The sequence below is a fragment of the Taurulus bubalis genome (genome assembly GCF_910589615.1).
Source record: "Taurulus bubalis genome assembly, chromosome: 2".
Lineage (NCBI taxonomy): Eukaryota > Metazoa > Chordata > Actinopteri > Perciformes > Cottidae > Taurulus > Taurulus bubalis.
The window spans coordinates 17,592,241-17,620,096 of NC_136590.1; the positions used below are offsets into that span (position 1 = coordinate 17,592,241).

The 27,856-nt window shown below is 41.1% G+C and overlaps 1 protein-coding gene across 1 annotated transcript in view; it reads left to right on the forward strand.

The window, feature by feature from the left end:
• Positions 1–1,659: 1,659 nt before the first annotated feature.
• rab26 (RAB26, member RAS oncogene family) overlaps positions 1,660–27,856 on the forward strand; it is a gene marked incomplete at both ends in the record, with an annotated part of 64,308 nt that continues 38,111 nt past the window's right edge. The window contains 2 exons of the mRNA XM_079214290.1: positions 1,660–1,836; positions 3,003–3,113. Of these exons, the coding sequence (XP_079070416.1) occupies positions 1,660–1,836; positions 3,003–3,113 (288 nt within the window). The remainder of the gene's footprint in view (positions 1,837–3,002; positions 3,114–27,856) is intronic.

Sequence of the window (27,856 nt, forward strand, 5' to 3'; positions counted from 1 at the left end):
CTGAAAAGATGATGATGAGAGCTGTCAGGCATTCTCTCTCTGTCTGTTCGTGTCTCCTTTGATATAAGTATGTGTCTTATAAGTAACAGATATAAGTCACATAAGTATGTGTCATACGTATGTACTACTACTACTTACACTTACTAATGTACTACTACTTTGTCATACTGATATACTACATACTTATGTCATGACACATAAGTGTGTAGTATATAATGTGTCATCATATAAGTGTGAATTCACAGCTGAACATGCTTCATAGACAACAAATGTGGACACCTCATGTGAAGCCTGACATTGGCCTTGAATAAATGCTTGTATTTTATTATATACCCAGCCTCAGTTCCAGTTCTCTCCTACAGTCCTCTGGACCTGTGTGAAGTTTGTGTTGCCATGCCTAACTCGACACAATACATTTCACTACCTTCACTGATCAAACCTGACTTTTTCCTCTGGGTTTCATTCGCATTACCTATAGCCACTGAAACAAGTCTTCTCTGAATCCGAAATGCTTCATGGGGCCGCTGAGAATGGCAGTTCAATCTCCGGCTCCTCTGGTCCATATCAATGTGTCCTTGGGCAAGAGACACTTAACCCCAAATTGCTGTGCCAACGGTGTGTGTGATTGGGTGTGAATGCTCAGATAAGAGCCTGATGGGCAGGTGGCACCTTGCATGGTAGTCCCTGCCATCAGGGTGTGAATGGGTGAATGACATGTAGTGTAAAAGCATGTGGAGTGCCATACAAGTACCATCCATTTACCGTGTAAAACATGCACCTGCTGGCCACACTGTGACAACGCACTCCAGGCAACTCTAAAGTGCCTCATTTCACAGCACGCCCGCCTGCTGCACGTGTGCAACCGTTAGCCAGAATGCAGAGGAAGCAGTCTGGATAATGGAGTAATGTAGCATTGAATATCAAAATATCCGTGAATAAACTATTTAGCTTCCCAATACAAGCGGCCACACAGACCTGCACGCAGACCTACACACAGACCTACACACAGACCTTTAGGGAAAATACACCCTAAAACTAGAATTTACACTCTTTTAACGTAATAGATTGGGCAGTGATGGGGATCTATGTTCCAGATGCCTTTCAGTTCGTTATAAAACATCATAGAAATTGTCAACTGATATGTATTTTGATTGAGAGGAATTAGAAAACATATTTAGTGTCCGTTGATTATCATCAAAACTGTGGCATCAGAAACGTCACAATCCGTTGATGGAGGTTCTCGTTCCAAGCTCAGAGAGATGTTTTTGTTGTTGTAATCTTTGGGTATTAATCAATGTCAAACATTGTTGGAAAAGTATATCATTTCCGTTTTATGGTGGATTTTCCCTATAAACGCACAACCATGCCTTCATGCGCTCCCAACATCACAACACAGGAGAGGGAGGAGTGAGAGCTGTTTACATTGTGAACCAGATTTATAGTCATCCAGCTGCACCGCCGGGACAACAGCTGTTTCGCGTTGGAGCCAGTGTTTCTCCATTGAACCGTTTCCAATTTACGCACTGTCATGATTTTGACGCACGGGTGAACTTATTTCGCCTCGACCACAACTCCAAAAAAAGGTGTTTGAGCCATCTCGTGTTTTTCCAAACTCTCCTCCTCACTCGTCCAGTCTGTAATTGCTCGGTTGTCGGAGCTATGTCCAGGAAGAAGGCAGTGAAAGGCAAAGGGAGCTCCAGGAGCCCCAAGGCGTCGCCGGGCAGCGGGAGGACGGGGAAGGGTCTGGCCGCCGCTGCCGCTCCGTCTTCCGGACTGGTTTACCCCAGCAGACCGTCCATCAGCAACAGCGGAGAGTTTTACGACATCGCCTTCAAGGTGAGCGGACAGCTCGGGCTCAGAGGTCGCACGCGCGTGCGTTTCAATAAACTAATCAATTAGAAATTGACCACAGGTGCGAGGTTAGACGCGACCAATGAAAATAAGCCTTCAAGTCACGCCTTTATTTGTTTTAAAAGAAGGCGAATCCCAGTTGGCTTGTGTTCCGTGTTGATATTCAACTTATTTTGCAGTGTCGTTTCAAGATTTAAGTATGTGGAGCTGAAAGTAAATGATTAAACCGAGGTGCGTTATATTTCATATTGAGTTGTCCTCTTTTGTAAACACTCTGTGAACGTTTTTCAGGGACGTATGAGGGCAATAAAATAAAATGCAAAGCTACATAAACAGTTCGAAGGGATAATAAAGAAAAAACGAGTGCCATGATTTTGACTGAGAAAGTTAAAGTTTAGATTTTTAAGTATCTTATAATATTATAGTTTTCTTGCACTGAATTACAATTGTGACTCAGTATTTCACAATTTGGACTTGTCAAGTGAAAGCCTTAAGATGGCAAGTTCAAATTGGACTAATTATTTCATAATTGTGACTTGGCCCCAAAATGAATGATTAAGCAGATTGCTTTGTCCCATGTTCAATCTCCAAATTGTACAATGCAATAAGGTATATCTTCTGGTCCACAACTATAATTCGGTGCAATAACACAATGAGATGGTGGAGAGTGGTTTCTGTTATGTATGAGATCAATTACCAGCAGCACAGGAGGTGGGCTTTGTTTGTGCTTTTTATGTTTTGTAGAAGTGGACATAATGACAAAACATCTGGCTGCTTCTCCCAAAATGCCCCAGCCAATTTCAGTTTTTCTTTTTACCAAACCAATACATTTGCAGCACTTAAAATGCATATATAAATACAAATAATCGTAAATAAAAGCAATAATTTACTTGCTGAATGCAAAAATAAATAAATACACACTTTACATCTCTGCAGGGATTTTATAAAATCAGAGTGTAGCCATAGTAAAACGGGTTTTTGGGGTGTGTGCGTTTGGTTTCCTTAACACTGCTGTGTATTTGTAGATACGTTCTCACCTGAGCTGGGACACACACACACACACACACACACACACACACACACACACACACACACACACACACACACACCCCTTGTATCATCCAAGCCGTTCTCTTCCCATCCTGTCTCAGGTGATGCTGGTCGGGGATTCAGGTGTTGGGAAGACCTGTCTGCTGGTTCGCTTCAAAGATGGAGCTTTTCTAGCTGGTAGCTTCATCTCCACTGTGGGCATCGACTTCAGGGTAAGCACACACAAACACGGTCGGAGGAGAAGTGTACAAAGTGCAAAATGACGTTATAGTAATGTCTTCATCGTAGCCGCTCCAGCCAACTTTATGGTTTGTCGGCCCTCAAGTGCAATCCACGCAAGTATTAAAGAATCACACACGCGGACGTGTCAGAGTGTCACCCGTGTATGAGATGATGTCCTGGGGTATCTCCTCCCAGACATGCATCAGGGCATCAGTGAGCTCCTGGACAGTCTGTGGCGCTACTTTGTGGCGTCTGATGCGCCGATACGAAACCTTCCAGAGGTTCCCAATTGGATTGACGTCTGGGGAACGTGAAGGCCACTCATTGGCATCAGCGACTTTTGTCATCCAGGAACTGTGCCCACACACTCTGGCCACATGAGGCCGGTCATGCTGGATGAGGTTGCAGGCACCATAACATCTGCCACAGTGTCTCCAGGCCCTCTCATGTACCAAACATGAACCTGCTCTCGTCTGTGAAGAAAACGGGTCGCTAATGGCCTGCCAATACTGATGTTCTCTGGCTAATGCCAACGGAGCTGCACGGTGCTGGGCTGTGAGCACACATCCCACTAGAGGACGTCGGGTCCTCATTTATCCCTCACAGAGTCTACAGGAGGTCATGTTGTAGAGCTCTGGCAGTGCTCCTCCTGTCCTTCCTCGCACAGAGGAGCGGATACCCGTCCTGCTGCTGTGTGGTTGCCCCTCTACGGCCCTGTCCAGCTCTCCTTGTGCAATGGCCCGTGTCCCAGTATCTCCCTGAAACTGTGCTGGGAGACGCAGCAAACCTTCTAGCACCGGCTCGTATGGACTGAGGCCACCTCCTGCAAAAGCATTCCCTCTTTGGGGGATGTCTTACTGTCGCCTCTTCTGTTGTCGCTTTCATTTGCACCAAAGCAGGTGAAATTAATTCACATTCAATTAATTAACTTGGTGTTATACTTTCAGTAAGTGTTCCCCTAATTTTGTATACATAAAAATATCAACATATTATTCATAAGCCACATCGCCCAGCACTAACTGTAGGTAGGTAGCTAGTCAGCCAGATTTGAAAACAATTGCAGCTAATATTAGAGTCCAAGAATAAAATAGAATAGAATACAAATGACCCTCCACATAATTCTGATGACGAATTCAGTTTTACTAAAGCTACATTTTCTGCAAGCCGCTTTTGGAGAAACCCAAAGCTCGACAGGCTGATTACAGTTGCTAGGCTATGATTGGACAAAACAAAAGGAATCCGTTTGGGCGTTATCAAAGCCCACTCATATTTCCCAAAATGGTCGTGGCAGTCTGACCATTCCTATCAAAGGAAGCTAAAGAAAGGCTGGTGGATAAATACAAACTGGAGAGTCTAGATGTGTCTGAGTAGTGTTACATTACTGCTGTTTGAGTTTAGACACTTCCTTGTTTGCACTATTCCGAGCTTAAAGATTAAGTGAAGCCAACAGGGCAGTTAGACAGGATAGGTGCTTCTAAACTCTAAAAGACACGTCATGCAGATGTAACAACCGAGCTTTAAAAGTCTATTTGCTGGCTCTCTTTCTTTTGTCTCTGCGCTTATAAGGGTGACCTGCGATATGTTTAAACTCCGTCAGTGACCCCCAGATCTCTGCGATGGGAGACAACACATTTTGAACTGAATTAAGCTAAATTAAAAATGTAATTTAAAGTGAAGTTATTTATTTACGCTCTAAACCTTGGTTGACTGCCAATGGGTAACCCATTCTCTGCCTATTGGGCCCTGGGGGGAAATTAATTCAAATGAGGGCTACAGTGTCGGTAAAACCAAAACAAACAGTTTTACTATATGTAAGTGTCACAGCAGTGCACCAGAAGCAGTGACCCTATTCAGTCTTTTGCATTTCTGGTTTCTCCAAGCAAAGTCCACTATAACTGCCGAATCTGACAAAGCTGTTTGGAAAAACCTTTCCCCGTAGGAGGCATTCCAGGACATGAACTCTGAGCTGAAAACACGCCGTTGACGCAGCCCATCAGGACGTGTGTGCTAATTGACATCAAGCATTGGGCATCGCTTGGTGTTTTGTCCAGTCGTTTGGTTGTTGGTTAACCCGATTCCTCACCTGGAAAGACGGAACATCGAGGTACAATCAGCAGGATGCACAACGCAAGGAAGCGGCTTTCCTGCGGCAATTATATTGTACATTTTTTTTGTGTTATGGACAAAAACCCAACCCAGAACAGTCTTTTCAGAGGTGGTCGACATACAATAAAAGATAAAGATCTTCTAATCTGCCTTCATGGAGGGAAGTTTTCAAGTTTTCAGTCATTATAACTTACTTAAACAAACTGGGTATATAAAGCGTGCACATCCCAAAAACATTTTACAGCACCGGGATCAAAAGACTTTATTGTTTGCCTGACGAAAAGTGAAAGTCTCTGCGAAATGCTACTTCGTTAAATGGAAGCTATTGGAATAATGTGGGACTGCTGTGTCTTGCTTCTGCCCTCATTATCACTCCTACAGTACACCATGGGACCGTCTTCCATGGTACAATATTGAAAGGTGACAGTATGAGTGGAGTTTTGTGATGAATAATTTATTTGGTCATTTCACAGCCACACCATGCATAACTACAATCCCCCAAATAGAGTCGTCTTCTCTATTTTCCAGTGTACACTAAAATCGCTCGCATACACGCAGTTGTACTTCTATACTCTTTTTTTTATAATTCAATCCCTTATACCAGCGAATCCCTTAAAGAGCAATAAGGATGGCGAGGACACAGGCTCAGAGGCAGATTGCATTTCACATGTATTTACTTAAACACAGTAAGCCACGTAAAGAACAAAGAGTGGCACATGCATAGGCTCAGAAACAGATATAAATAAAAAAGGAGGAGTCCATATGAGGATTTTCACATGCAGCGCAGGTGGCTCAGCCTGCAGCAAGAGAGATAGAGAGGGAGGGATCTATCTATCTATCTATCTATCTATCTATCTATCTATCTATCTATCTATCTATCTATCTATCTATCAAACACTCTTTCGGTTATTCCGCTTTCTTTTTAGAGTTATATGAGACGTTTCATGCCACATTCACTTCTGTATGATGAATATGAAACTAGAGCCATTAGACTGTAGACTTAGTTTAGCATACAAAAAAGCTAGGCTGGGTCGGACCCAAATGGGACAAAGGGAACCTAATCTGCCAACCAGTACTTCTAAGTGTAGAAATTACATCTCGGGCGGTTGCCCGATATAATATTTTAATAGGTGCCCACAATTGTTATCAATGTTTGGAAAAACAGTGAAGGCTCTACGTGCTATATTATTTTTTACAACCTCGACTGACAGCCTCTCCTATCCTATATATAAGATAAGGACATCGTGTACGTAGACGTGAAAACTATATCTGCATAGTGAACACTTCAGTGTCAGCGTTGTTTTGTCATGAAAAAGTCACGAAGAAGTCACAAGCCTCAAGCACGTCTAGTACCAGACGTGCTCGAGGCTTGTGAGGTGGATGTTAGGATGGGATGCTGTTTTTAAACAGCATCCCATCATCAATCACATACTTTCTGTTATTCATTCTGTTCAGGGATATTTGAGGAGATTCATTCATCTTTGGCAGTGCATTTGTAGCTTGCAGCCCACACGGTGTAGCAGAGGCCAGCTTTGTGCTTAATGAAAATGGAGAACATTATTATGATTTTTATTTTTTTTATTTGAAGTGCAATGTTCATATAGCTAATGTTACAAAGTTAACATCAACAAAATGCTATTGTGTTGCTTAAAGCTGTTGGACAGAGTTGTAGAGGCAGGATGTACGTGTGTTTGTTTTTCAAAGTAAAGTGGGTCGTCCAGCTTGCTCTTCTCTGTGTTGTGAAATGACTTTGTCAGTAGTCTTTATGCCCTTTTGCCTGACTGTTTGTGGACAGTGTGAGAAGCTAAAGCTACACAGATTCATATCAGTAGTGGAACAAAACAAGCTTGTTATCCGTTCACATATCGACCAAATCACCCAACTGTTCAGCTTTGTGGGAAATAAATGCAGCTCCTCAAACTAAATTGTCGCCGCTGTTGTGTCCATAGGGCACAGTTGTATATTTTTTTAAGATATAGCAGATATACTGGGACAGAAATGCTGAAATGTATCTGCAGTAATATGATGCTCTTTAGCTATAAGTTGATTTATTGTGGCTGTAAGATTAAGAACCTGAATGCTCAGCAGTGTGAATTTTCACTCATAGGAGTCACCGTCCTGTGGGGGAAAAAAACTTAACTTTTGATAAAGTGCTTTTGTTCATCTATTTATATTTCTCCTCACAGAACAAAATGAGTCAGAAATCAAACTCTGCTCTCAGACTCTACTCTTTCCTGTTTTGCAGAATTTTTTTTTGACATAATAATAATAAATATAGAAGGGTGTATTTCTGCTTCTCGTCCCCAATGACGTGTGCATTTAATTACGTGCGCTACCTCTCATTTCCATCGTGTGGCTTTTCTCCCTTTTCATCACCTATTCACTCTGCAGCGCAGCGCCGGCCGCTTGATCATTAAACACACGGCTTGCACTGACGCAGGTGGTTTTTTGTGTGTGTGTGTGTGTGTGTGTGTGTGTGTGTGTGTGTGTGTGTGTGTGTGTGTGTGTGTGTGTGTGTGTGTGTGGCCTGTCGGAGCGTGACAGGAGGATCATATTGACCACCCTCACCGCCCTTTAAAGTTAATTGCCATGTGGCTCGGTTTGCAGGAGCGAGGGAGTGAGTGTGTGTGTGACCAGGAGTAACAGCTTTGGGGAAAGGGAAAACATCTTCATTCAAATCTAAATAGCCAGATCTTGAATCTAGCTTGTGAATTGTATTGTTTATTTGACAATTGTGTTTTTTTTGTTCGTTGTTTCAAATCCCTGCAATAACATTGCCCATGAGCATTAGCGGCATGAGTTAAAGGGTCAGCACCTTTTTTTTAATATGATATTACTGTAAGTCACTGGGTTGGATATCGGGGTGGGGGCTTTGAAGAAAAATGTTCTGCTTCTGTCATAGCAAATGGAGCTCAGGTGTTTAAATTTAGTGTTTGTTGCAGATTGTGGAAGAAGTGAAAAGATACTGGAGAAAAACTTTCTCAGAGTTTGCACTGTAACCTCTGCACCAGGGGCATTCAATTAAAATTCTACTAGGTCCAGTTTGAGAGACTTTCCTCATGCAATGGTCCGGAACATCACAATAATGTCTAGCTTGTGCTATGATTTACTGCCATATGTATTGAAATATAGCCGGAGACAACGGCGTCTGGGTCCGAACCTGAAGTGCGGTCCGCCTCTTAGTGACCCCCTCTCCACACTGAAAAACAGAAACTTTTTAACAGAATAAAGAGCATTACGGCCCTGGGTTTACATGAAGCTCAGAAAACTGCAAACCGTTCACTGAAACTACGCACCAAAATAGTTCAAGGCAGTCAGACTCACAATTAATATAGCGAGCTGGAACATTAATGGCCTTAATAGCCCGACTAAACGATCTGCATGTTTAGACCAACTTAAGAGGCATGATATTCAAGTGGGACTTATTCAGGAATCGCACCTTATCAGTAGGGATAGCCACAGGCTTACAAACAGGCACTTTTACACAGCTGCTACAGCCTCCTTTAACTCTAAGAGCTGTGGTGTGTTGGTGGTCCTCAGACGTAACCTTCCTGTAAGCATTATTGAAACGTATGGAAGCACTGACGGCCGCATTGCTTATATTAAAACAGACTTTGCAGGACGCAAAATTGCTTTTGTTGTCATTTATGCACCTAACCAATTTGACTCAGCTTTCTTTAATAGTATTAATAATCTCTTAGTCAAGTTGGAAGGTTTCTCAGTTGTAATTGGTGCCGATATGAATGCTGTACTCGACCCAACACTCGACCGCTCGGTTGATTCAACTCAACACTTACATAATCGTACCATATCTGCATTTCAAGGTCTTGTGTCTGGTTTTAGTCTCACTGACCTGTATCGTGCTATCAACCCTACATCCAGACAATACAGTTTTTACTCAAATAGACACAAATCTTATTCTAGAATAGACTATCTGTTGGCCAGTTCAAATGCATTTTCTCAGATTCATTACGTTAACATTATCCTTTGTCCGCTATCAGATCACAGCATAGTCACTTCTAAATTAACCTTGGCACTAGGGCTGCAACAACGAATCGATAAAAATCAATTATCAAAAGTGTTGGCAACGATTTTAATTATCGATTCGTTGTGTCGCGCGATTATTACGGCGGTCAATAAGTCGCGGAGGAAAAAAAGAAGAGCGGAGCAGAGCAACTGGCCTGCCAGCGTGTCTGAGATTGGAGTGAGACACTGAGAAAAGTTTAGATAGTGATCTTCGCAAAAATAGAACATCTTTGACGAGTCTTGGCCAATCAGAGTTAAGATTTCTTCAGCGTCTTCATTTCCCTCAAACTTGTTTTTAATGGAAGCTAGTCAGCTTGCTATCACGTTAGCTAACGTGTTTGGGTAGTGTTGGCGTTAAAGTTACTTTATGTTCCGTTACAGTTCAGTCTTGCTTGTAAAAAAACGTAACGTTATGAAACATGCCGTCACCCCACTCGTTAACGTTAAACCGGCACACCGGCGGATCTGGCTGCAGGTTTTTTATTTTTTTTACTCAAAGTAGAATAGCCAACAACGTGATGTCGTGGTCATAAGAGACCCAGATATTGATCAGATGATGTGAATGAAAGAGTTTAAGGCAGGTGGAGGTCCAAACAGACGTGAGAGGAGCAGTACAGCTTCCCACTGTCCCAGTGTTTCATACATATTGATAAAGCAGGGTATGCTAAATGCAGCCTCTGCTCCAAGGAGATCAATTACAGTAAAAATGGCTCACATTTGGCAGATGTAAAGCATACATGGGTATATTTTTAGTGTTATTCCATTTTTATTTTATTTTCTTAATTAACAGGTCAGGGATGTTCAAGGAGCAACCTGTTTGCCCACAAGAGCTACAAGGTGGCGCTTTAATGTAACACTACTGAGAAACAATACGTTTTGCACTTATTTTAGAGATGCTTTTTCTGTCTTTATTTCAGAAAATGCTGGGACCACCAATGACCCACTTCTTTGGAGTTCCATTAAAGGTTGCATAAGGAACACAGCAATCTCATATTCTTCACATCTCAATACATCTAGATTAGTGCAAATTAATGAATATGAAACCACCCTAAAAAATCTGGAGAACAATCAGCAAAATACTGGCTTCTCAGATGACAGGGAAAAACAAATAAAATCCATAAAATTTAAATTAAACACCCTTTTAAGAGCCAGAGCAGAATTTTTGATTCACAGATCTAGAAGAAATTATTATTTCAATGGATCCAGACCAAGCCACCTGTTGGCTCTAAGCCTACAAAAAGGGGAGAAGGCTGCTAGTATTATATCTATTGATTCTGGCCAGAAAATATTAACGGACCCTAAAGAGATCAATTTAGAATTTCACTCCTTTTACTCCAAACTGTATACCTCTGAAGTTCGCTCTGACAAAGCAAAATGTGATAACTTTTTACAAAAGGTGACACTACCAACTCTCTCACTAGATGAGTCCAATGACTTAGGGGCCCTAATCACTCTGACTGAACTTAAAGATGCCATTGCGGGGATGAAAAAGAGGAAATCACCGAGATGGGATGGTATTCCCCCTGACTTTTACCTTACTTTTTGGGATCTGGTAGGCTTGTTTCTATTAGAGATGATTAATTGTTCTTTTGAAAGGGGTTGTTTTTTTAGAAGACATTAACCTAGCCTTAATATCAGTATTACCAAAACCCGGTAAAGATCCGACTCTATGCAGCAACTACAGACCCCTGTCTATCCTTACTACCGAGATTACATTGTTTGCACGCATTTTGGCATCCGGCCTTGAACCTTATATGACTAAATTAGTTCATTGTGACCAGACAGGCTTCATTAAGACACGACTGGCTTCTGATAACATGCGTCGCCTTTTGCATATTATTCATGCTGTGAAAGATAGCACGTCTCCTAGTGCTGTCCTTAGCTTGGATGCAGAAAAAGCCTTTGATAGGGTTGAATGGGATTATCTATGGGGAGTATTGGGAAGATTGGGACTGGGGACAAACTTTATTAAATTGATCCAGTTACTTTATAAAAATCCCACAGCTACTGTAGTTACAAACGGGATTGCCTCTCCTCGACTTCACATCACACGCTCTTGTCGTCTAGGCTGCCCCTTTAGCCCCTTTTTATTTGCTCTGTCACTTAACCACTTGCTCAAACTCTAAGAGAACATCCATCTATCTTTCCAATAACTTTCAATGACACAGCCATAACATTTCCTTATATGCTGATGACATTTTAATATATGTTGACAAAGCCCCCACTTCCATTCCTCATATTCTAAGTACCTTTACAGATTTTAGTTCCCTATCAGGTTATAAAATGAATTGGACTAAATCAGGTCTTCTACCTTTAAATCAATATTTAACACCAAGTTCCCTACCTTCTAATATCCCCATTGTTAAACATTTCAAATACCTTGGCATTGGAATCTTCAAATCCATAAATACAACCATCTAAAAAAACTACTTGGACATATATAAACGTATTGAATCTGACCTTAACAGATGGACTGAGAGTTCAAAATCGTTAGACTCGGATTTCAATTGTGAAGATGGATGTTCTACCAAGAGTTAATTTAGCGTTAGCGTTAAGAGTTAGTTAGCAGGAGGGCGTGACTTAAGACCGAAATGCGTGACAGTCACGCTCAATGCGTGACACTTGAGAGCCCTGATATAATACATTCCCCTGTATAATATTTGTAGATGTATAAGGGGGGAGGGTGTCGCTAATAGTGGGATGGGGTAATTAACACTGTGGGTGTGGGTGTGGGTGTGTGTGTGTGTGTGTGTGTGTATATGTGTACATGTGTACATGTATGAGGGTGTGTATATACATGTATGTGTATTTGTGGGTATACTCCTATGTATTGTTATTTTTATTTGTATGATTATATGCATGTGTACACAACTTTTTCTTTATATGCATATCTAGAAAATCAATAAAAAAAAATTGATCACAAAAAAGGCAGTCAGCCTCTGTGGTGAGTTTTTACATTTGGAGAAAAATATGCTGTTTTGCTTCATGGGACACAGCTAGGCATTCCTGAGCAAATGGAGCTAAAGCTTTCAAGAGTTTGTGATGATGCCAGATGGAGGAATGAGCGAGCGGATAATAAAGACATCACTCTCCGCACGTTTATCCTCTTCGGTAAAGAAGAAGAGGAAAAAAGCTGCTCTGGAAATGTTTCTCGCGTCACATTTCTCGCTGAAATTGGTTTTCATGAGAATGTTCAGGGAACGGAAAAAGGCAATGATTAACTTCAGGTCGACAAGTTTAGTTTAGTTTAGAAGCTTCTGATGAGATTTTGAAAGGCATTACATTTCCCGTAGCTCCAGCAGTCTGGCTGCTGCTTCCAGTGCATTCTGGTAAAATGCTGCAAAGGAACATAAAGCAACAGTGTGTCCATGGGAAATGTGTTTAATGTTAGAGCTGGTAATCCTCCTGGTGCAAGCCATGGTCTCAGTAATGAAATCAGTTAATTAGATGTTTAGACCTTTTTAGTATGTGCTTCCTGCTTGGATCACCTCTCTTAATTTTTCTTTTCTGTACGAACCTGCATTTAATGCAAGCGTATACGAAGTGGACTAGCCACATGTGAGGGCCTGTTAGACTGGGGAAGCATTGGTATCCTGATCGACAGACCCCAATCAGTTACCAGAGGACTGATGATGATGATTGCAGTCCCTCAGTGGCTGTTCAGGCTCCCAGACGTCGTCCATCGATCCTGGAACGCCTTCTTCTTCTTTTTATTGTGACTGCGACTCTTAACTCGTTAATGACTGCCGCTATGCTCGGACTGCAGGCAAATCTAATGGTTTCTTTTTCAAAACATCTGTATGCTCGACCGTCCGCTTGTAATTTTCCGCTGACCTCGACGGACAACATTGGTTGCCATGGTAACGCTATACAGGTACTCTCACGCCCCCCCCCCCGCCAAAGGCAATTTTCCTCGACACAGATCCGATCCCGAACTCAAACAATCACACACATGCATCAGGACACAGTGGACATGCTCTTCTGTCATCAGCGCCATATGGTTCAGTTGGTTTGTCTGTTGGTGTGGGATGAATCTAGGGCTGCAACTAACGATTATTTTAATAATTGATTAATCGGTTGATTATTTTTTTCGATTGATTAATCGGTGAATCGGATAAAAAAACAAAAAAAACAAAAAAGCATTAATTTCCAACCCTTTATTCAAAAACAGAAGTGACAGTGCAAATTCACAGTGCAAAACATCTTCAGAAAGCACTAACAGGTTGCTCCTTGAACATCCCTGAGCTGTTAATAAAAAAAATGTCATTAAAATGGACTAACACTAAAAACATACACATGTATGCTTTATATCTGCCAAATGTGAGCCCTTCTTACTGTAATTGATCTCCTTGGAGCAGAGGCTGCTTTTACATGCCCTGCTTTATCAATATGTATGAAATACTGGGACAGTGGGAAGCTGTACTTCTCCTCTAACATCTGCATATAGAGCGTCCTTTTCCTTAAACTATTTCATTCTGGGTCTCTTATGACCACGACATCACGTTGTTGGCTAAGCCCAACTACGTGATTTCGTTGATCCATTCTACTTGGAGTAAAAAAAAAACCTGCAGCCAGATCCGCCGGTGTCTCGGTTTAACGTTAACAAGTGACTGATAAACTGAACCAGACCGGGGGGGCATGTTTCATCACGTTACGTTTTTTTCCAAGCAAGACTGAACTGTAACGGAACATAAAGTAACTTTAACGACAATACACAAGCAAGCTGACTAGCTTCCATTCAAAACAAGTTTGAGGGAAATGAAGACGCTGTGGACATCTTAACGCTGATTGGCCAAGACTCGACACGTCACATCAAAGATGTTTTATTTTTGCGAAGATCACAACTTTTTTTCCGTGTCTCACGCCAATCTCAGACACGCTGGCCGGCCAGTTGCTCTGTTCCGCTCTTTTTTTTTTTTCTCCGCGACTTATTGACTGCCGTAATAATCGCACGACACAACAAATCGATAATGAAATTCGTTGCCAACTCTTTTGATTATCGATTTTATCGATTCGTTGTTGCAGCCCTAGATTAATCATTGACCTCTTCCGGGCCTCACTGTACATCCATGTGTTATATAGATGTTATTATGGTCTGTTACCGGCTTTTACCAGGATCTACTTGCACAACACCGAGGTTGTTTTACGCAACTGTCATGAGTGTTATCGCCGCTCACATTCGTTAGTTGCAGATGGACACATTCACTCACCTTTCACTCGTAACACGTGCACGTTCAGTTGTGCACGACCCTCTTACCTTATACTTATGTGACAGTCAAAAGTGGCATTGGAAGTTGGAGAACTGGTCGGTGTTGGTGGAGGTGGAGTTTTTAATCCATCAAATGACAATCAAGCGTCTCCTTTAAAAATCACCAAACAATAAAAGTACAGAACGGATCGTCAGCATCATGGCTGTCAAAAAGCCTCCTGCCGGTCTGCACCACGTTGCTCGCTCTCATCCTGCGGCGTCGGCTGAAAATAAGCCATATGCAGACGCACTTCAGTATTCATGAATAAGCAAAATGATGAAACACACTCATGCTAATAGTCCGCCACAGGACAAACAACACCAGGAACAGTTCAAAGGCAAAGCCACATTTCCTCTCCTCTTACATAACCGAGCATTCCGCCTCCCTTTCCCTTCATTCCTGACCCTCCGTGCTGCAGGGTTTCGTTCTTATTGCTTGATAAAAATGTTCCTGTCACGTAATATGATGCAGGACTTTAGCGGTGAAGTGGCCTGAAGACGGGATACACGTTTAACAAAAGCACACACATGGAGGCAGGAGTGTTGGTCTGCTTGTTTTTTTTTTATTTTTTATTTCTTTATCTTTTTTCGTCATGCGACTCCTCAAGTGCTTGTTGGGTTCCCAGGAAACGGTTGTTATGGAGCAGTACCCATGACAACGATGCAAAGCAACAAATGCGTGGAAGCGGCTTCGACCATATTCTGCTCGTTCGGCCTGGCAGATGGCTATTTTGTTTTCGAGCTTCAGGGTTGGGTTCGGGGGAAGGTGGAGTTGGCGTTTCAGAACGCGTTAACCGAAATCTGCATTTGGCGACGAGTTTACAGATGGGTTTTCTGCCGGGCTGATAGTTCAGGGCAGGTTTTTGGGCTCGGCATCGCTTCGCTTCACACTCTCACAGTTCAGTGCGACTGGAATTGAGAGTGTTCCAGTTCCATCGCAGTCCTCCGCTGAAGACCACAGAACAGCTCCACTGGAGCAAGTTGGGGGTTCATGTGTTGATCTGTGCAGCACAGAAAGGATTCACATTATTTCTCATGACGCAACAATCTTGGATAGTTGGTGAACAATAACAATACATTGTACAAGGTGAGTTGTTATGTGATGGAGTAGATATAATATAATGTTTTGGTATTTTGTCACCAGATTTAAATTCCTGCCATTATCAATAAGTTTTTCATTTCAGTTTTTTCATTTTAACTGTCTGCTATTTGGTGCCGAGCAGGAGGCACACAGTGAGTCCACCAGGACACAGACAGAGTACAGACAGCCAATTACAACGTCTCTATTGAAGATCGAGAAAGATCATGTCCATGGCTGAATTTGTAAAAGCCCAACGCTAGTATGACATGGGATGTGATGGTACGCCGGCCAAACCTTCACACGTTTCTTTCCCCCTTATTAAAACATCAGTTCCCTGCATTAGCGCCGAAGCTGCCACTCGGAAGACTGAACATATGAGGACCGCGCTGTTTATTTACTTTCCTCATACACCTTTTCTACGCAAGTGCATGGATCCAAAGTGGCTACTGGCAGCCTCTCATGCGTCTGAGTTTATATTTGTATCGGTTTTGAATGTGTATTTTTTATTTTTATAAATACATCTGAATTAGACTTTGAGGAGTCTACTGCTGCCCCGATCACTGTCGTCACTGATAAAGATGACATTTATAATTAGACATTTTGAAGTAAGGAAGTGGTGATGGGAAATTAATCAAAAGAATTGCTTTCCAATTGAACAGCAGCATGTCGTCTGGCACTTTGCGCCGCTCAAAGAAGACGGATGATGTTTCCGCGCGCAAGCTTGTGTTTCCTTTCGTGTGCGAGCGCATTAATGAGAGATGGATGGACAGAAAAAGGTTGTTAACAAACTCCTTCATTCAAAACTGCGAGGAAATAATTTGTCTGTAATTTGTCAGCGTAATGAGGAATCACAACACAGCTGTATTCACTCCTGTTCTCTCCATCTGGGTTGATCTCGTCTGGGTTTGCCGCTTCGAATCAGCGACGCACGGCTTCACACAAGCACCTTTTTAAATTGTCCCAACGAATTGTTTAGTCAGACATAACACTTCGAGCTGTCCCAGAATATTTAGGATGGTGGTTACGGAGGCTTCCAGGGACACGAGGAAGGCAAATTGTATCACATTTATTTCAAATTCAAATAATTGCTAAACGTTGGGCTAACGTAAGGACACAGACAGTAAAGACAGAATCACAAACTTTATGAACGCCTCGCAAAGAAAGCTCCCGTAATAAAATAAGCAACAATTAAACATTTTGGACAGACATTTGTGCGCTTTCAATGAAGTTTCACCACATAAATAAATTGGCCGCTATTTACATTAACTGTATGTTATGCTATGATTTCAAACAAGTCAAACCAGCAGAAAAGAAAGACTGCAATTTATATCATAATCACTAGAATAAGAAGTGTGTAATCACCATAGTATGTCTTATATGAACTGAATATATGGTAAAGCCACTGTGTGGATTATATACTTGACAAATGAGAAGTACTGATTATTTCCTCATTTAATTACAAACTTCAGTACAAAATCAACATAGCGATTTCATGTGAAGGTGTATAGGTATAGATAGATATAGAGCTACAGACTAAGTTTACATGCACACGCAAATACAGAGTAATTACATTAAGTTTGATTTCGCTAAACTGGGGTGTTCCCGGTGATAAGCAGGTGTTCTTTGGGTGTTGAATTATAAAGCTGCATGAATGAAGAAAATCCGGCACACTGCTGAAAACATGACTCACAATTCCTTTTCACCAACATTTGGGTACCAAGTGGACCTTGATACATTATTTTATAATTTTTTAAACCATTATAAAGGGGAGAGAACCCTGTCGTGGGCTGTGAGCACTACTGCATTCTGGGTAAAAGCTGGTGTCTCGGGAGGTTGCCAGTTGGAGTAAAGTTTGTTAAGCACCTTGAAATGAGCGATAACCTTCAAATGATATTCCCTCAAATGATATCACATCAGGTAACAATAGTGTTTCCTCCACATCGGTATCAATGTTTACAAGCTATAAATGTTTGCATGTTGTTTTGTGCAGTTAAAGTTACGTTAAAGCAGGATACGACTATTCCTTTGGGGAACATCCGGATGGGGGGGATATCCTGAATTCCGAGGAACCAGCAGACAATTTTACCTTTCTTGAGGCGACAAAAGTAAGATTTTGAGGATTACCTTGACTAAACCCAAAAATAAAAGTACACAGACCACACTAGCAGACCCCAAAGTGAGGTCTGCATATTCATCGCCTGGCAGAAATGGATGTTTCAGGCATTAAAATAAAGAAAAGCAGGTACACAGTTTCATCAATCAGCAAGCTCCTGCTTGGAAAGCTTTATTGTGTCGCGCTCATAGTATGCACTGCTTCATTAGGCACAAAATATGGTGAACTTGGATTGAAAGTCACCACCTTTAGGTGCTTCCACTGAGAAAGGGAGGAGGGAGGAGACAAAACACAACCAATATGTATTATTTATATACTGTCCTTATTTAAATAAGGAGCGAGAGGAAGCGATAGTGTGTGTTGTCACTCACTTCTGCCCTTTTCATGTCATAGATCAAACTCTCTTATATTTAATCATATAATTAATGTACCGAGGTGATCAATTCATGCTCCTGCGAGGCGTCTCCTGTGGAAATAATGTAATCAGCACTCAGCCAACCCTGATGAATCAACTCTAATCCCACTACAGTGATATTCACAAATCACGACTGAAGACAGCAGTGGAGCTGTATTTCTATTTTTAATGTCACGGTGATTCTGAAGCTGGCTCAGATTTAATATTTAATTTCACTCTCCCACAATAGGAGAGCACAGTGTGTACCTTTTCACAAAGACACACACAAACATGCATGCACAAAGACAACAATTATATTGATGTTTAGTTCAGTGTGTGAGGTGAGCTTATTTATTTATGTGCTTTCATGCATTTTGTAGGAAATGAATTTTACATTTTAGTCATGCATGCAAAATCAGCTAACAAACTGATGTATTATTAAGTAGTGTATAGTTATTAGGTATATAACTTTAAAATTGGCTCCACCTTTACTATCTGTAACATTATCGTAACACATAAATGCATCAAAACTTATAAATAATATATATTTAGAAATTGTACAAAATGAGTACTTACTTTTGGTACTTTCCGTATATTTTCATGCTAATACTTTTGTACTTAAGTAATATGCAGGACTTTTACTTGTAGCAGAGTATTTGTACACCACAGTATTACTTTTACTTTAATAAAATATCTAAATACGTATTCTTCCACTGTGCTCTAGTCATGAATTTAGTCATAGCACACTGGTTGTAAAGCTATGAATGGTGATGACACAGCACTCGCTAAATGTCTCAGTTTTCAGAGTAAACGTAATGTTTTGTTTTAGCGTTCTGTGAATTTATGACTTTATTACAATTTCACTTTCTAATTTAATTTTAAGCTGTTGCTCACCATACTAATGAATTTCTTATAACCAGGAGCTCCATGTCAGGATATGACGTGCTTAAGGGTTATGATCCATCAGGTAGCAGGAAATAGCCTCTCACAGAATATTGGAAAAGCAGTTGACATTGGCTAAAAGGATAAGAACAGCATGTTGGAAGGACGACAAGACATTATTGCCTCTTACTCTATCACGTTATAATACATTGCATCCTCTATGTAATGCTGGGTTTGGTATTATATAACAGTATCCTCTTTCCCGCGTTACAATATGATCAAAACCAGTCTCCAAGCACAGAAATCAACTATTCTTTCCAGGAAAAAGTATAGTATTGTGGTTTGGTCAACAAAATTGCACAGACCTCACATGGCAACAAATGCGAGTCCATTTTCCCAGCTGTGGATGAGTAGAACCAAAGGGCTCAGGAGGAAGAGGAAAATGTGTTTTCAACTGAACAATGAGGACTGGAGCTCAAAGCTCTGACAAGCTCATCAGCATGCTGCCCAAAATAGTTTTGCTCTGTGTTGTGGCTATTTCCAGACTAATCCCACACAGAACTCTGTCAGTGCTCTGCAAATCTCAGTTTCGGTGACAGCAACATCATATTACCCTTCAATTATACATGCTATTATTATACATGCTATACAAGATAAGTACTGTCCCAATATACACAGTTGAACCACAATCAGAATTTTACCATGCCATTTTTAAAATTGTATTTTTTTTTCACAAGAGGAAGGGCTCACCTTTCAATGTACTTTCTACCCTTCTGAGCACCAGCTGCAGTATTGTTTCAGCAAAATATACTTAAAAAGTAAGATATCTGGGGATAAAATAAAGTTCATCCCACACTATTTTGATAATCACTTGGGAATTTCACTTACATTTTTGTACATTTTGTTTCAATCAAAATGTTTTGCAGTGGCATTTTAGTTTGTTTCTGATTTTCTTATCTATGGATAAGAAAATCATTGTAAATTGCAGTCCTAATTCTGCTAATTTCTTGACTTTTAGTCAATCCCATTGAGACAATGAATATTTTGAGTAATAATTTTACAATGTTTTGAGCACAGTTTAATTACAAACAAACTGAAGGAGTAAATTTGACTGACATTTTGAGACATTTCATCACATTGGATATCATTTTGAGTATACAATGATTTAGGTTTAATTTAATTTTTCTTTATATGCTGACTAAAATTTGTGTGAAAACATCTGTTGTGAACTGTAAAATGTACTGGACTGTGGTCGGGTCCAGTAACTCCCTGGACTTTTGGCTAGTTGCCAGTTATCAAATCACTAACCAAGAAATTGTCTGGCACAGACCCTTCCAGGAAAAAACTTTAAAAACCTCTCACTTTTCCTTGAACTGCCCATCCATCTTTACCCTATCTATATTAACACAAATTGAATTAAACCACATCAGTACACACACACACACAGTAACATCCTCCTGGATTTGTGATTAAGGACAAAACGGACTGAAAGGGATCGCTGGAACTATTTTAAGAGGACCTCAGGAGTTTCCTTGGTGAACTCCTTTCTAAAGATTTCAGATACCCTTGTGGCTTTTCAAATAACATTGAAGTGCTATTTAAACATTTCAAGCTCAACTCAAAGTGTGCATGTGTGTATGCTTTTCTGGCGACTCCTTTATCGCAGTGCAACACTGGCTATCACTGACCCTGGAGAGTGAGGGATGAACTGCAGAGCCGTGGGGGGCAGCGGCACATAATGTACGCAAGAAAACAATGAACTGCATGACTGCATTACAGGAAGACTATTTTCTGACACCCAAGACACCATTTCCATCCTCTGTCCTTTCATATCTTCACTTCCTTCAACCTATTTTCCTCTGTACACACACTTGCAGTCCTCGTTGTTGTTGTTGTTGTTGTTGTTGCTGTCGCTCTCTTTTCTCTCTCATCTTTGTCAAGACGCAGAGATCCACAGTGACTATTCATCAAGCTTTCAGCCCCTACTTTACTAAACAATATCAAAGCCTCAACGAATCGCTGTAATATTACACAGTGCTCCTGGAATACTAAAAGCGCCTTCACACTGTGTCCTTTGAATACGGAGAGATAACACTTGGGCTTAAGAAGTTGTAAAACCCAGTAAGACTTATTGGCAGAGTGCCTTAATAGAAAGCCCAGCCTATTGTTTGGATTATACTATCATGTTAGCAAGGATTGAATGGTGCATAAGGGCATTACATACACGTTGAGAAAAATATATCCCATATATATATTCTTTGGGGATGAGCTTTCCACAATACGCTGTAACTTTAAAGATGCACAAATATTAATGGGAACAGTAGGGGGGGGGGGGTGAAAGGTGAAAGGTGTCGTCTGTGGTGATGGACCGCCAGTTAATTGTGCGCACACATCAAGGAACCCACCTATGTGCAAAAAATAAACATTTTTCAATACATTTGAACCAATATAGAGAATATTTAGCTAGGGACCACAAAGAAACAGAAATATCATTCACCGTTGCAAAGTTATTTGTAAAACGCTCTCTGCCAACAAACAATGAGAGTGAAAGCACACAGTGGACAATCAATATTTTGCATTACTTTGTTTAACAGACCAGACCTAGGATGCATAAAAAGTAACTATATTTTAAAGCTCCCCTTTATTTTCTCAAATTAAGTTTTTCTTGGGAGCTCAAGTCTCTCTCAGGGGAGCAGGAGCTCCCATAGATCCCTTAGGTTAGGGTAATGTGAATGCTCTCTCCAGAGATGGAAAGGGAAGACAAGTAAGAAGCTTTAAAATGGACAAGTCAAACCCACCTTGGTTGGCTGCCTCTGATTTTTAAATCTTTGCTGAGAGTCTTGACAGTGAGACAAAGAGGGAAAGAGAAGGAGAGTGAGAGAGCCCCCATGGGTCTGTAGCTTTCCAAACTGTAAGCCTGACGTCTCATATTAGGAAGAGCTATGCTAGTCCACAGAGGGAATAGTCAGCGTACGGAGGGGCAAGACATGGATTGTTATATGGGAAGTGAAGGATGAAGAACATGGTCAGGGGAGGGTCTTGTCTCATGAGTTTGATGTGCGAACAGGAACACAAGGCGAAAGATGTCAGAGAGATATCACAGAGGTCAGGCCAGAGCACAGCATAAGGGAACAAGAATCTAGGGAGGAAAAAAAAAGGGTCTAAGTGGGGAAGATAGAATTTTGAAAGAGAAGCTGGGGGTTATGAAAAGACAAAAACAGGAAGGGAATAGATGGAGAGAGAGAGAACAAGTGGGAAAGAAAGGGAGCCACAGAGGGTGACAAATCCCGGATTAGCTGATCGTATTGCCAGATGCAGGGTGTGAGCCATTCTGTCAAACCACTGTAACATGAGTGGAGAGGAGGAGGAGGAGGTGTGGAGGAGACCAGGGCTTGGTCTGGGAAGACTCAATGTGTGTATACATGGGTTAGGTGTGTTGTTGTATTGTGTTATTGGCATTGGATTTGTAGCCCATTGGACCAGCTTTTTTGGCAGTCAATTTGGACAACAGACAGTTGTTGATAAATGCTGTTTAATCTATAGTAATTATATAAGTGTACCACTCACTGGACTGCCATATGGCTTTCATGTTAAGTTATCATTGGACTTTAAAACCTTCACATGTTATTTTCTGTACACTATTCGGTCTGTTTAGAAAACAAGTCTACAGTCATGTTCATGTTTAGTAGAGCAATACTTCCAATTCCAAATCTTATCCAATATGTGTTGAGTTATTTCAGTCTGGCTCGAAGTGGATGCTTCACGGGAGCAGCAGTAAATGCAAAGTTGAGACGAAAAGTGTGCCATCTGCAGACCACAACTAAATCTACTGGAAGCCCAAGAATACATTAAAATACCACACATTAATATTTGTCAACAGATGATCTCTGAGAGTGCATTTCAAAAACATCTCAACAGCGAAGCCTTTTAGCTGTACAGAGAAATAGTTTGACCCTAGTCAATTGTTATTGATGAACCAGAAAACAAATGCATGTGTGTCTTTCAGATTCTATCGTTCCTCTGGACTTTATTCTAAGGGCAAAAAATGGTGTGATTTATATTATTAATAAACCAAATAAATATTTTTAAGAGTTCTGTCATAGTTGATTCAGCAAATTATTGGAATCTCTATGGTTTTAGTATTTTAGCATCTTTAAGCCTATGTTTTTTTTCTTTTAAGGCCCACATTTTTTATGTTTGGGCTCGTCAATCCCCACAAAAAATCTTTGATAAACCCATTGTACGTTACCTGTCCAGCATAAGCAACTCACTGGTAAAAAACAATTGAAAAAACAATTGAGCATTTAGCAGCTTAAGAGTCACATATTTCTCGTTGCAGCTGGTGGAGACCAAAACAAAGCCAGAAGCAGATATTGGACATAAACCCATGAATGCTAATCTTGTTCTGTAATTCTGAAGTTGTGAATACAGGAAGAGACTGTTTGCGAACACTTTATGAGGGGATACCAGTTTTGTGTTTCTTGCTCGTTTTGCTGCCTCCAAGTGGCCAGTAAAAAAGTTAATTAATGCTGGATTTTGAGAATTGGTCAGACTTTCTAATACATGTTGTGTTTTTCTAAGTAGGAATACTTTGCTCCTTACCATACTAAGTTGCACCTCTGGTGTCTCGTGTTGATGGCAGCCGTCACTTCTGAGTAAAAGTTTTACCATTTGTGTTTGAATCGACAAAGAACTGGTGGCACATAACAATAAGGTAATATTATAATTGTATGAGCTTTGTTACGATATTTAATCAGTGAAGAGAACAAAGATCCCAATTGAAATCAGCAGGGCGTCTTACGCTTATTACAGTGTGTAAAACAAAACCAAACAGGGATCCATGGATTCAATTTTCCTCTCGTCAGTTAAATAGGTCCTTCATTAACAATATTTCGGTGCAGGACCAGTTTCTTTGACAGAGGGGTACAGTGGGTGTTCATGCTACAGTGCTTTATTTGAACCCAAGGCCAGTGAGAGGAAATTACTTTCTTTTGTTTCATTTTATTGCTGAACTTTTGATTTCAGTAACCCCAATGGAGCACATCCGTCATTGTCACCTGAGTTCCTACAGTGGTTTCTGTCGGGCCCAGCGCCAGGCACTGATTTGCAGGGGGGTCTTACATTGCTCTGGGGGGGGGGGGGGGGGACTTTTTTTTCCAGCCACGTCATACCCGTGGTGCATAGTCACAACGAGAAGCACTTTGGGAAGAAGCAACATTTAATTTTCACAGAATACAGCTGGGGGCGCAGCAGGCGCTACTTACGTGACAGGGTTAAGAACTTCAGTCAGAGTTGCACATTTATGAAATTGCACCACCGAACTGCATCATGGGTAAAGCTCGCCCACTTATCATGAAGTCTCCTGTGCGACAGAGTTCGACAGGACGACCCAGAATGTAATTCGGCAGTGTACATTTATCAATGTGAAACCCTGACTGAAGTGCTTACCCCTGACACCTAAGTAGCTCTTGAGTTAGAGCTGAGAAAATTAAATGTTACTGCCTGCTGACGGCAATGTGTTATGATGGTATGTGAAACATTCATACTGCATGGGAGTAGATGACTGACAGACTAGTCTGTCAAGGGTGGGCCCGGCCCCCCACAGCCCGCCCATAGCGCTGGGCCTGGTTTCTGTATTTGTCTCTCTTTGAACCACTTGAGGTTTCCTTTTAATTTGTCTTTGCCTGAGCCCTCATTTCCTTACCCAAAACTTGAAGAGCCAGCATGCTGAAATAATGAACTCTCATTAAGTCAGCACCAATTCCAACACGTACTGTTGAGACATGGATGGGTACTGTGTGTGTGTGTGTGTGTGTGTGTGTGTGTGTGTGTGTGTGTGTGTGTGTGTGTGTGTGTGTGTGTCATAAAAGCTTTTTGATGGAGTTCGCTGGCAGTTTCCCTGTTTACCTCCTGATAGTGAAGTAAAAGCCATGAAGGGAGGGAATATTAACAGCAAAAGGATGCCAAGTGCAGTCAGTTTTTTTTCTTTTTGTTTCTGGAAAGTTTGTAAGATATGCTGCTTCTGGCTTGGCTCATTAGAGTTTATGATTATTTTGAAAAAAAATAAAATAACATGGGTGGGTATATTACAATTTAGGCCTTTTTGTTTTCATGCTTTGGACCCTAATCCCATCAGTACTAATTACACTGTGAGTTAATTGCAGAGATCTTGCAACGTAGCAACATTGCTAAAAAGCAATCAGCGAGCGCAGGAAACACGGAAAGGCAGATGGCCTGTCAGGTTATAAATAATGAAAATATATCCGCAAAAAATTCTGACACAGTCTTCTTTCAAGTCATTTAAAAAAGAAAATGACAACATTCTTTGGTACTCGCCTTTGTATTTTTTCATTTATTTTGGTATTGCCAACTGTCAACATCAAATTGGAACCAATTAATGTAATTTAGACCAATTAATCGATGTAAGTAGAAAATAATCAGCAGATTAATTATGAAGGAAAATAAGTGTTGGTTACTACTGATGATGAACATACCCACAGCAGCGCCCACATCCAATATAGATGCTGACAGAGGTCTTAAAAAAAACATTTGACGGCACATCAGACGTGTCTGAAAGGGCGGACATTCACAAGGCCACGGTATCAGTGTCATTTGTAATGGATCGATCAATAACAGTGAGTCAACTGTTATTACCCCATGGGTCGTTGATATTTCTGGTGTTCAAACCTCACTTTTGGAAATAAAAACGGAGAGTTATCCAATTGAATGAATGAAACTTCACAGAAGTACATTTTCAGGGCACACAAATGAAAACGGTTGAGTGGAAAGCTACAGTAACAGTAGCCTTTGCTGGTGTCATTGTTTTGATATGGTTTCACTTGACTTTCAATAGAGACTGCATGTCAAAGGCCGAATACATGTTTCACTGTGGGAGCAACTATTCCAATGTTTCCCTTTACTGTTATACAAAGCATGTTATGGATATTATAATAGCATAATATGTTAAAACGTGTATATGTGTTTCAGGTCATTTATGTCCTTTAAAAAATGAAGGGTCCTGGTTACCCATATGTATTCAAAGTAAGTGCTGGTCAGGCAGTTTGATTGACAGATAGCTTAGAGCTGTCTGACGCTTTGGCTGCTGATGAATATTAATGGACATTTTTGTCAATAACCCAATCTTGTGTGTAGACATTTGAGATTATTCCTTCTTTTTTTTAAGATATTTGTTGCATGTCAACTTATTTATTAACAGAGGACAGCATGGACATTTGGCCGTTGCAGTAATGTGGCATGTGTGTTTATTCTTCACCTGTACATGTGTATATGTATGGCTGTCGTCTAACATGTGTATGTTGGTCTTCTTTACTGTCCTGGACATTTGTGTATATGTGTGTGTGTGTGTGTGTGTGTGTGTGTGTGTGTGTGTGTGTGTGTGTGTGTGTGTGTGTGTGCGTGAGTGGCAATGTGTGGGTGTCTACTCTGCACAGCACACACAAAAAGTCAGTCTGTCAAAACCCATTCCACAATCTTCCACTTAACTGCCTACATGCTCATCAGCTCACTCACTCACTCTTTTGGAAATATGACTTAAAACCTTTTTGTGTCAACTTTCAGCATTGATTTCCTCAGCTCCCAATGGAAGCTTGTTACTTTATATTTTTGTTGAAGTGCCAAAGGGAAATGGGCCCTTCTATTCAGAAGACACTTAAACCAACACTGCATAATGGAGTGTCTGCATGGTGGCTTTGGGCCCTACAAGTTTTCTTTTTTGTTGTGCTCCTCCAACTGGTTTGAAGCTTGCAGGGCTCAAACCTGTTTCATGATAGTTGTGATCAGCGCGGCCTGCTGCTTGGGGGACGGTGCACGGAGAGTCTGAGCGCAGAGCCGTAGACTCTCCCCCCCCCCCACCCCCCCCCCCCACCCGCCCCCACCCCCCCACCCCCCGGAGATGGAATTGGAGCCTCGGGTTATTGAAATATCATTATTGAGCAGCAATGCGGATTGTTGTTTATATGAGTGGGCAATAGTAGGAGGGTGGGCATGTCGGTGTGATACATCCAGCTGGAGGTATGATCCTTCACAATGAGGATGGTTTTTCAACATCAGGATTCCTGATCTGAGACGCTTGACAAATACACGCCCACATCTTTGTTTTGTGTGTGGGGGGTTTATGTCTACATGAGTACAGGTGTGTTTGTTCACATATGTGTCCTTGTATGTAAAACAAATGCCCAGCCTCTGTTTGTTTTTCCAGGTCAGCAACACAGTAGGTATGAGCCTTTTAGATTCTGTGTAAATGGCACATTTAGCTGGAGATCACTATTATTTGTATGTGGTTTATGTTGTTTTCAGCCAAATCAAACTTTATTTACATGTTGCCTATAATAAACAGGATAAAAAAATAAATAAATTGAAGACAACACAAATCATATGACGAGGCTTGATCTCTTATGTCTCTTATCTCAAGTATGGCAAGACAAAACCATTGTTTCCTGCAATTCTTTCATTTTCACATAAAACCTCCACTACAGCAGCTCATCACAGACAGCTGCCAGATTTCACATCAAAGCTGGAACGCTCTGCCGGATGGTGTTGTGGACGCAGTTATATAAACACCCAGCCCACACACAGTGCTCCTAACATCTTTACTCCGGTGTGAAGTACAACACGAGTAACACTTTTGTTGGTAGGGGTGTGTGTTCACGTACCATTGAGATGTAAAAGGATCTAGCAAGTACAGCCAGGTAGTGAGTTTAAAGATTTTCCAAATACCAAAACACTTCAGAGCAGTTCATCATTTTATGAGAAAGGATTTTAGTTCTGACGACGACAAATATTTTCTTTTTCTTTCAACAGTAGAAATATGCCGTACCATGTCCACCTGGTTTTGTGCTTATTTGGCCAACACAGCAGCTCGGA